Source organism: Morus notabilis, unplaced genomic scaffold, assembly GCF_000414095.1.
Source record: "Morus notabilis unplaced genomic scaffold, ASM41409v2 Scaffold1296, whole genome shotgun sequence".
NCBI lineage: Eukaryota > Viridiplantae > Streptophyta > Magnoliopsida > Rosales > Moraceae > Morus > Morus notabilis.
The window spans coordinates 161,760-172,953 of NW_010367016.1; the positions used below are offsets into that span (position 1 = coordinate 161,760).

Below are 11,194 nucleotides of genomic sequence, written 5' to 3' on the forward strand. Positions count from 1 at the left end.
CCCCAGACAAATTTGCTTTTCTACTTTAATTTGATAGATAACTCTTAAGATCAACTTCATTGTGATAGCCAAAGGTTGTGCCTCTTCCACCAATCAAAGTGTTTATCCCTAGGGCCAGCTGCCTCTCTAAGTGTGGAAGATTTCTCCTAGGCGGTCTCGGATCCTCGGGTTTTTGCATTATAAATTTTAAGTAGAAATTAATTAGACAACTAGGAATGCCCATTGGAGCTCTTTCAAGAGTCGTCTTCTTTAGCCTTTAAATCTTTCCACTTTTTTTGGCAACAAAAGAAAATTTTAGTTTGAACCTTTGCCAAGTAATTTGCATTTTGTTGATGTCCTTTATTTTTCTTTTTGTTCAATTCTCAAAAAGTTCATTCCGATTATTTGAGATATCTCTTTGAAAGTGAAGAAAATGTCATCCAATTGAGTCAACAAAATGGTGCCGTTTTTAAAACTGAAACCCTTGAACAAGTTGACAATGGACATGAAGGGATCTCAGGAACGCAGTTACTCCTAATTTTTATCCTGGTTTGTACCAAATGCTACAAGAAAAGACCCTTTCAACATTTTTTTGAGGTTCTAAATCTTGCAATCTTATGATTTTGTAAAGTTCTAAAAACAAAAACAAAAAAAGAAAACTTGGAATTCTATTTTAATTTTTTTGGAGGTTCTAAATCTCGCAACCACATGATTTTATAGAGTCCTAAAACTTGCAATTCTATTTTAATTTTTCTAGAGGTTTTAAATCTTGCAACCTCATAATTTTTTTAGAGTTCTAAAATCTTACAATTGCATTTTTTTATTTATTATTTTTGGAGGTTCTAAATCTTACAATCTCATAATATTTTATTGGGTTCAAAGATTTACAACCTGTACACCTTGAAACATGAATCTAATCAACACTGACAAATGAACTTCTTTTTGCATTTCGGTATAAGAGAATGATTAGAAGGAAATTTGTAGGACCAAGATACATCATGAAAGAAAACACAAAGAACCAGATAGGATATGCAATCACACTTTTTTTTTTTTTTTTGACCTTTCCTACTCTTTCTTGACAATCTTTCCTTCTCTTTCTTGACAATCTTTCCTTCACTCTTTTTCTCTCCCACTTTCACTCGTAATATACTCAAATTCACTTTTTTTCTTGCACGAAGTTTCCACCAGGGATCAAAGGTCAAAAGTTCCATTTTTCTTACAGGCCTACATACAGGCATCTGAAGTAAATTAATCCATTAAAAGCAACTTTTCCTTTTTTTTTTTCACATTTTTTATTTTGCGCATATATTTATTTATTTATTTATTTTTTATTTATTTACTTTTTTTTTTTTTTTTCAACAAAGATGCTGACAGAAAAAGGTTCAATTACTTCAAAACTATATATACACGACTTCGAGTATACTCTTGTACTAATACCAGATTACTGTTACTAATATATACATCTGTTTTCAGAGAGCTTAGTTATGGCTGCATCTTCTTCTGCTCCAAAACAAACGTATGATGTTTTTATAAGCTTCAGAGGTGAGGACACTCGCCACAACTTCACCGGCCATTTTTATGCAGCTTTGCGTCGGAAAAAAGTTCGTGCCTACATAGACGAGGATCGTCTTGAGAAAGGAGAGGAAATTTCACCTTCGCTTTTGAACGCAATTGAGGAGTCAAAGATTTCTGTGCTTATTTTCTCGAAGAATTATGCTTCTTCGTCGTGGTGCTTAACTGAGCTCGCTCACATCCTCCGATGCAAAGTGGTAAACAAGCAGCTCGTTGTTCCGATTTTTTACCATGTCGATCCATCAGACATACGCCAACAACGAAACAGCTATGCGGCGGCATTTGCCAAGCATGAAAAGCGCTTTGAGGATGAAAAGGTGCAAATGTGGAGAAGTGCTTTGAAAGAAGCAGGCAATATGTGTGGCTGGAATATTGATTTCAATAGGTATGGTACTTTCTCCTTTTAAGTTTAAGCCTCCTCTTCGTTGATTGACCAAATTCAAATAGATGAAGTTTGAGATATAACTAATTATCTTTAATTTGTTAGTTTTGTTCTAAATTCGAATGACGGATCTGTGTTATTTTGGGATATTAAGATTAGTTTTACTTTTACATTATCGGTTCAGGACATGTTTGCATATTATGAAAGAAGATTGAATGCTTGAATCAAATGTTGTATTCTCATCCCTATTACTCTTCTTTACTTTTCTTAAACGGGTTCTTAACGTTAGTAGTTATTCCTTGTAATAACTTGGTTTAATTTCCTAGTTACTAATTTGGTTTGTCTAACTGTAGGAGATTTGTAATTGAATACTAGATTTCTGTTGATGAAGAAGTATTGAGATTTCAAATTCCAGCTCGAGTTCTAGTACTCTCTAGAATTCTTTCTCTGCTCCTTTGATCTCTCTAATCTCCAGTGGCTTAACTTCTCTGTTAAAAATTTATCTCTTCTCCTTTGGTCATGATCATAGAACATCATAGAACCATGCACGGAAAAAAAAAAGAAGAAAGAAAAAAACGAAACCACCAGCTAGCTTGAAGATTGTTGCTTTATTGATTGGTTTGATTGATTTTTTTCTTCTGTTGTTGATGGAAAGCATTAGTTGATTTTAATTTTCTATAGAATACTTTGTGATTGAATTACATAATTTGGATTGATGAAAAAGTATTGAGATTTCAGATTTCTTGCTCTAGAGCTCTCTGGACACTGCAACAAATAGGAGATTAGACGGCATCTATTTAATGACGTTTTTAGGAAACTGTCATCTAATGGGCTAAAAAAATCGTGGTACGAACACGAAAAATCTGTAGGCGCACATTAGTCAACCGTTTTTTTAAAACCGTCGTCCAATGTCAAAAAAAAAAGGCGGACTTTTTTCCGCTCATTTTTTCAGAACATTTTTAAAGCTTTGATATCTCATCTATAATTTAGAACATTCTCTTACATACTCTAAGTTTATTATCTCAAATCTCTCAATCTCTACAAAACTCTCTCTCTTCTCCTCACACCCAAACTCTCTCTCTAACTCTCCTCTAAACACTTCAATTTTTTTCCTCTCAAATCTCAACTCTTCTACACTCCTCGCTCCCATTACTATACGTATTCCTCACTCCGTCAACTTGGCCGCTGCCTCCAAGAGCCTCACAATCATGCTCATATGTCTTCGGCCGTCATGACCTCGCCTCCGTATCCATCACTACATCATGACCATCGAAATGGGTACTTTGTTAATCTTTAGAAATTTATTTTCCTTGGAATTTGTTTTTTTTTTGTTTGGATTTAGAGTTCCATTTGAATTAATTAGGTATTTTTGTTCTTAGATTTTGTAGAGACTTTTGGCTTTAAAATATTTGTGTTACATATATATTGGTTATGTACGAGAAGGTGAATTTGTAACATGTTTTGAATTTTTTTATATGTGTTGTTCAATGACTAGTGATACCATTCGAAGAAATAATTTTTTTGAGCAAAGAATTAGTTTTCGGAAATTTTTTTTTTTTAATTTTTAATACTTTTAACGACAGTTTTTTAAAAATTGTCGTTAAAAGTTACACATTAGACAACAGTTTTTTTTAAAACCCATTATTAAAAGTTGATATTAGACGATGGTTTTTAAAAATAACGATTATCTAATGTACTTTTTTAAACTCTTGTGATGTCTCACGTGCATATTAGACAACGGTTAAAGCCGTCGTCATATCTCTTAGACATTTAATGACTCTGGATACGACGACTGTTATTAAACCGTCGTAGTATCTTTTGATCTTCTATTTGTTATAGTGGGAATTCTTTGGTCTCTCTAACCTCTGGTACTTCTCTGTAAAAAATTTGTCTCTTTTCCTTCGATCATACATCATAGAGCCATGCAGGAAAAAAACAGGCACTAACTTGAAGCTTTCAGTTTGATAGATTCTGTAATTCCTTAATTATTATTATTATTATTTTCTGTTGTTGGGAGACATTAGGTGAATTTAATGTTTTATATTATCCATTCTGTTGTTACAATTGCCAAGTAGCCTCCGTTATTTTGAATTTGATACCTTAAGGGCTAGGCCAGTTCCATAAAAAATGCAATATTTTGAGAGCAATTTGTTCGAAACATGAAGCTCATTCGGTACTAAGTTGAATTCTTGTGAAATCTGGTGCAAGTTCAGTTCGTAGGTCTGGGCCCATGCAGTCCAATTTGAATCAAGTTCACCATCCGAACCCGCTTTTGGAACAAAATTTCCGGATTGTGTTTGAATTGAAAAATCAACATAAATTCCCAATTTTGGTATTTGGCCACCCTTCAATATGATGTGCATGTTTCCGCTTTAAAAGTTGATAATTTCCATGTGTTCTTTCATAATTTGATGTGCATGTTTTATAATTAGTTCTTAGATTAATTGTTTTGGTATGTACACCAGATCCGAGTCTGAAGTAATTGAGGAAATTGTCAAAGACATTCTAAACAGGTTGGATAACACGTCATCTAAAGATGAATTCAAGGATCTGGTTGGAATTGACATACAAGTTCAAAACATTAAACTATTGCTACATTTCAGTTTATTAGATGTTCGGATTGTAGGACTTTGGGGCATGGGCGGTATTGGAAAAACCACCCTGGTCGAAGTCATATTCAGTCGCTTTGCTCCTCAATTTGAAAGTTGTTGCTTTCTTAGAAACATTAAGGAGACAAAACGACATAAACTTCACAAGTTACGAAAGAAACTCTTCTCTGAATTGTTGAAGGAGAAAATAGTAAATGTCAATCAATTTGTAAGGGATAGGCTTCAGCGTACGAAGGTGCTAGTCGTTCTTGATGATGTAGATGATGTCGAGCAGTTAGAGTATTTGGTTAGAGATCGTGATTGGTTTGGCCAGGGGAGTAGAATCATTATAACAACTAGAGATAAGCAAGTCCTGACGAATATCGAAGCTGATGGAATATATGAGGTTGATGAGTTAAATTCTCATGATGCTCTTCAATTATTTTATGCATCAGCATTCAAGGGAAACTCTCCCTCACCAGTTTATGTAGAAATGTCAAAAAGAGTGGTCACTGAATATGCTAAAGGTGTTCCTTTAGCCCTTAAAGTTTTGGGTTGTCACCTTTGTTCCAAGAGCATAGAAGAATGGGAAAGTGAACTGAAAAGGTTGGAAAATATTCCCTATGACAAAGTTCAGAATGTGTTGAAAATGAGTTATGATGGCCTGTGTTCCGAAGAGAAAAATATATTTCTCGATATCGTGTTTTTCTTTATTGGCATGAAACAGGATGATGCAAAAAGAATACTCGATAGCCATCGCTGGGGAGTTGCTATGGGAATTAGTGTTCTCATTGACAGGTCTCTTTTAACAATTGATCGTTCCAATCAGCTGTCTATGCATGATCTGGTACAAGACATGGGTAAAGAAATTGTTCGTCAGGAATCTCCTAATGAGCCTGGAAGGCGCAGCAGGCTTTGGTTTGCTGAAGATGTCTGTAGTGTCTTGAAAAATAATACTGTAAGTACCATATACATTGTGTGTGTTCGTGTGTGTGTGTGTGTGTTTTTTTTTTTTTTTTTTGCATGCTCATTTTTGAATTGTTTCAATTTCAGGCAACCCCAGAAATTCAAGGAATGTCCCTAGACATGTCTAAAATTCGTGCTGCCATATGCATGAGTCCTAGACTTTTCGAAGCAATGCCTAATCTCAAATTCCTTCGGTTTTTTGATTATGTTGAGGAAAAGCTGAAACTTCAAAAAAAAGGTCTTAAATGTCTTCCTAGTGAGCTCAGATTTCTTCATTGGGATAGTTTCCCTCTAAAACGTTTGCCTCCCAAATTTTGGCCTCAAAATCTTATTGAGCTACACCTGATTAACAGTAAGCTAGAGAAGCTTTGGGATGACGTTCAGGTATAGTTTAATTTTCACTTGTTTTAAATGTGTTGTGTATGTAACAGGCATAATATAATTTATTCCTATATTTCCCTTTCTTGACAGCATATTGTGAGCTTAAAAGTTCTAAATCTTGAAGGATCTAAGAAGCTTACTGAAATTCCAGACCTCTCTTTGGCACTAAATTTGGAAAAGATAAATCTCAGACGCTGTATACACCTTAAGCGTCTTCCAGGAGGCATTGGCAAGCTGGAGTTGTTGCAGGTTCTTAGGTTATCTGGCTGCTCAAACATTGACGAATTTCCAGAACTTCCAAAAAATATACAACGTTTGCATATGGATGGGACAGCTATAGAGAATGTGCCGCCATCAATTGAGCGTCTCTCTCAGCTCCTGGTATTTAATTTGACAAATTGCAAAAGGCTTGAGAGCCTTCCGACCAACTTTTCTAAGTTAAAATCTCTCGAAGAGCTCTACGTCGGTGGTTGCTTAGCATTAAACTACTTGCCAGAAATTAAAGAGCCCATGGAACATCTAACAGTGCTTCAAACACAAGAAGCACGCATAAGAAAGTTGCCCTCGTCAACTGAAAAACTTGATGGGATTACAAAATTATTCATCCAACACACCCGTGTACCTGAAATACCCGATTGGCTCTTCTCTTTACCCGGACTAGACTTGTTAAATCTCCGTGAATCAAATACTATTAGAATTCCTGAAAGCATCAAAAGTTCTAAGTTGAAGTATTTGCAATTAAGAGATTGCAAGTTCCTTAAGTCTCTACCAGAACTTCCTCTTTCCATACAGGCTATTAGCGTAGAGGGGTGCATATCATTGGAGAAGGTGTCAAATTCATGGAATCTACTTGCACAAGCGCCTAAAGGGGATCGGCCCTTTCCGATGCGGTTTTCATTTGAGGGTTGCTTAAAGTTGGATCACAAGGATGTGATAACTGAATTTCAGATTAGATCTTTATTCTATGCCTCAATACAACAACTTTTGAAACATAAGGTATATCTTTTCTTAAAGTTCAATTTAATATTAGAATTTTTCCCATTGTAAGGGAACTATTGTACCCAGACTTGATAGGGTATATATTTATATGTATCTTCTTGCTCTACCAAATATATATGTTTTAATTTTAGTTTTTGATATTTCAGGGTCAGATAACGTTGAGTTGCGAGACAATGAGGAGACCACATCTGGATGCTGGTTTCCGTGCTTCACTTACACAAAAAGGTTGTAGATTCGAGAAGGTATATCTCTTCTTTCTCTTCTTAAGATGACTCTACTAAATTCATATTTGACCTAATCCTGATTTGTTTATGGTGCAGGAGAGGCATGTGACTCCGCTTCGCGTTATTGTTTCTTATCCGGGAGATGAAATTCCTGAGTGGTTTAGCTATCAAAACGTTGGAGATTCAATAGATATGATGGTTCCCACAGAGTATACAAATTTCTTGGGTTTTGCCTTTTGCTTTGTTGTTGAAAATGCCCACAATGATGATAGCTACAATGTCGAAAATTTATATTGGGAAATCTATCTCAAAACCAACAGTAATGGTGAAAGGCGTATCCAACATTTGTCAAAATCCATGTATTTTGGAGGCAGTTATGACTTAAACCATGTGTTAATGACCACGCATCTAGCTGCAGCTGCATTTGTCTGTGATCCTGTAACAGAGATGTCATTTCACTTTAGTTTTGAAGATCCGTTAAAACGCAAAATAAAAAGTTGCGGAATGCGCCTGCTTTCTCTCCAGGACGCAATTGAATTTGGTATCATCAGTGATCAATATGTATTTTCAGAGGCGAATGTTGTCGTTAACGAGTTGCAACCAAGTGGATTTTTAAAGAATGTGATATACCCTTTGTTCAGCTTTCAGGGTTTCCCGTCAAGGCAACAACTTTGTGAGAAGATATTGAGTTTCAAGATACTGCCCAGGCACAAGACATTATGGTTGCTGCTTGTTTTGGATTGTTTGCCAGTACGAGAAGTTGTTAATTACCAAGTGGATTTGGACACCACTTGCCCGCTCTGTGGCTTGGTTTCGGAAAGTGCCACCCATCTGTTTCTGTACTGCCAGAGTGTTGGGCCTCTTTGGTTCATGTCACGGTGGGGCCTCAAGACAAATTCTCTCTGCTGTGATTCCATGGCTTCTTTCTTGGAACTGGTATTATTTGGTGATCCAAACTCATTATGCCATTTTGATGGAGATTTCTTGCTTTATGCTTCTGTACTTTTGGAAACTATTTGGCTTGCGAGGAATGGGCTCGTTCATGAAGAGAAGACGTTTGATATTGCGGATATACATTCCTCTGTGCAAGCTCAATTCAATGAGATTACCGCCATTGATCCCTGATTGCAGGTAATACTACACTAATTTCTCTATTTTTGCAACACTGCAGAGATTACCGCTTTCTTTTGGAGCCCAGAAAAGTGAGGGTTGCTTTTGTCTTCTGATTTTTTTTTTTTTTTTTTTTTTAATGTTGGTCCAGATGCCTTTTATCGTTCGAATAAATTGGGTGGAATAGTTTTTGGCTCTTAGTTCTTTTTCGTTTTCAATTGGTTAATAATCCATAAGAAAATCTGATATAGCTTTGTGAGCCAACATTAGGAATACTAATAAGCTGAACTTTGAAGGAGTCAACAAAACTTGAATTTGATTCTTATGGCAAGAAAAAAGGGCAACTTTATTTGTAGTTTTATCTGCCACTTAGTCTTCTTTTAACAAATATTTTTCTTTGAGCCAGTGCCAATCTTTTAATTGTGCCAAAGGAAATACTTATTTTCTTGAGTTGCAGTAATGGCTGCTTCCCGACGTTTATGAATGCCTCATCAGTGATTTTCAGTCAGGAAGATGATAATAGACATTAAAAATCCATATCAGTAGTCTTTCTTGGTCTCAACCAATTTTCTATTTGTATGTATCCTCGTCAAATTGTTTTGCAGGATTTCAAATATGGTTTATGAGCCATAACAGTAGGCAGGAGTCATCAAAATCTGAATTTGGATTACAAGTAGTGCAACAATATCCGAGATAATTTGTCATCTACCAAACACACACTTTCAAATATTGCCAAAGGAAAAACCTTCTTTTCTTGAGTTGCACTAATTGCTGATTCACAATGTTTATGAATGCATATGCAGTCAGGAAGATAAAAACCACAGTACTTATCTTTTTTGCTTTTGTTTCTTCCTTTGATTGTCCAATTCCTTACAGACTGAAAAGTTAAGAGCTAATAATGTAACACCTCAAGAAATTAAACAAGATTAATTAAGATAATTGAGATTTATTAGTGTGCCTAATCTAGTTTAATTAATTAATTATGTTCATTGAATGTTTTTGGTATTTAAGTTTAAATGTTTCTAAGGGATTTAAATATTTTTAGTATTTATATTTTCACCCTAAAAGTATATGTAGACACAATTTCTAGTCTACTTTTGTAAATATCTTTTGAAATTATCCTTATTTTTCTTTATTTCTTTTCTTTCCTTCTTCTTTCTTTTTCTTTTTCCTTCCTTTTCTCTCAGCTCTCTCTCTCTGTCGTTTCACTCTCTCTCTCTCTCTGTTGTTTCTCTCACTCTCCCTCTCCCATAGCTCTTTCTCTCACTCTCTTAAAAAATTTGTCAAATCTTCCAAATCTTGAACCAAAAAAGAACTTCAAGGAGTTTTCAACGTCAAGAGAAGGATTTAGGGTAAGATTTCTGAAAAACTTCTCTTGAATCTTGATTTTTTCCGTTAGAAAAACCTATTTTTAGTTTAAAGTAGATGTTGATGGATTTTAGGTAAAATCACGGTGAAAATTGGGAAAACTTGGTTCTTTGGCCTAGATTTATCATTTGGAACTTGGATGTAGTAATTTTCTTTTGAAATATCTCAGATTGGAACTTGAATTTGCAGGTTTTTGCCCTATTTATTTTGGATCGGTCATGTCGGCCAACTTGTACAGCCCCCCCAAACCCCCCCCAGGTCGACCAGTGGAGAAAAACTTCTCTGTCACCGGTCGACCGGTGTACACGTGATTTGAGCCGGATTTGTCTTAAAATGTTGTTTTGACCCTGATTTTCAAAGAGAACCTAAATTAGTTTCATTTATGAACCTAAAGTAGATGGATTAGCATCTTTAATCCATGTTTTGAGATCAAAATCCTTTGAATGATGATTTGAAACATGAAATGATTTATGAAACTTTGAATTGGATTAAGGCACACTAATAGGAAATCGAAGTGTATAATTGAGATTCATTTGCTTTAGGAATGAGAATTGAATTCTAAAGCATTGTTTTATCTAAATGATAGTTGAGGAATCGGATTGAAGGCTTTGACGAAGCAGACGCTAGAATAGCACAACGCTAGCAACATGTTTAGTGCTTGAGAGATAGGATTCCTTGTCCTTTTGTTTGATAGCCTGTTTTTAAAGAGTTTTGGCCAATGCAAATGTTTTAAAGAAAGGATAGGTTTGATAAAGAAAAATATTTTTAACACAATAGCTTGATTTTAGCTATTGGAATCATAAAGAACTGTTTCAAAGTTTTAATGAATGATTTTTTAAGAAAAGATATCTTGCGAACTGATAAGCCTGCTGATGGCCTAGAAAGGATATGCATAGAGTACCCTCGGGGCCAGAACCCGAAACTCCGAGCGGGCCACTACGGTGGTGATAAGGCTTGTGCTTGTGGTTGTGTAAGTAATTTATCATAGTATAAATTACTTGTTGATGCCTGTGATACAGAATTTTAAGTTTATACTTCCTTTTAGAAAAAAAGGATGTTAGGTTCCAGCTGTTGTGTTGGAACTGAATATCTTTATTTACTTACTTGTTTATAAAGTTTATTTCAAAATATATCCTACTGGGCCGTCTGCTCACGTTTTTCTTCTATGTTTATATAGATATATTAAACCCCTTGCAGGCGATGCTAGAAGTAGCGCAGAGTAGCTGAATTAGTTGCTACTGTCAAGTAAGGACATTATATCCATCATCCTTGTGTATAAATGTAAGGATTGTAAATTCTAAGATTATAAACTTTGAATATCTAGATTGTGGTTGATGTCTGTAAATGTTATTTAAATGTTCATGTATGTACAATATTGTATATCCTGTGGGTGAATCTCTGAATGATGCTAGAGGCTCAGTTTTGAAACCTGTTTTATCAGAAAGTGTGAAAATCCCCATCACTTTCTTGTAATTTAATTTCAGTAAAAATGTGGAGCTTGTTTGGAAATTGCTTTAATATTTTACTTTTAGTTTTGATTATTGTAATTCTAAATGTTTAACTACTTTCATAATTATGTTTAATTTTTAAACGAGCTTTCACATCACTAACCCCTGCTTTGGGGC

At 35.1% G+C, this 11,194-nt stretch overlaps 1 protein-coding gene across 1 annotated transcript; it reads left to right on the top strand.

Moving 5' to 3' along the window:
* The first annotated feature begins 1,456 nt into the window (after positions 1–1,456).
* On the top strand, positions 1,457–10,934 carry LOC21392599 (disease resistance-like protein DSC1). The gene is made up of 7 exons (XM_024174468.1): positions 1,457–1,936; positions 4,399–5,479; positions 5,575–5,871; positions 5,959–6,864; positions 7,014–7,109; positions 7,188–8,222; positions 10,747–10,934. Exons 1-6 carry the CDS (start codon positions 1,464–1,466, stop codon positions 8,214–8,216), a joined length of 3,882 nt encoding a protein of 1,293 aa, XP_024030236.1. The 5' UTR covers positions 1,457–1,463; the 3' UTR covers positions 8,217–8,222; positions 10,747–10,934.
* The last annotated feature ends 260 nt before the right edge of the window (positions 10,935–11,194 follow it).

Excerpts from the sequence above, each read along its gene's own strand:
- LOC21392599 (XM_024174468.1), top strand. The coding sequence starts at position 1,464 with ATGGCTGCATCTTCTTCTGCTCCAAAACAAACGTATGATGTTTTTATA. Across the intron at positions 5,872-5,958 it reads AGCTTTGGGATGACGTTCAG|CATATTGTGAGCTTAAAAGT; the intron begins GTATAGTTTAAT and ends CTTTCTTGACAG. Across the intron at positions 6,865-7,013 it reads AACAACTTTTGAAACATAAG|GGTCAGATAACGTTGAGTTG; the intron begins GTATATCTTTTC and ends TTGATATTTCAG.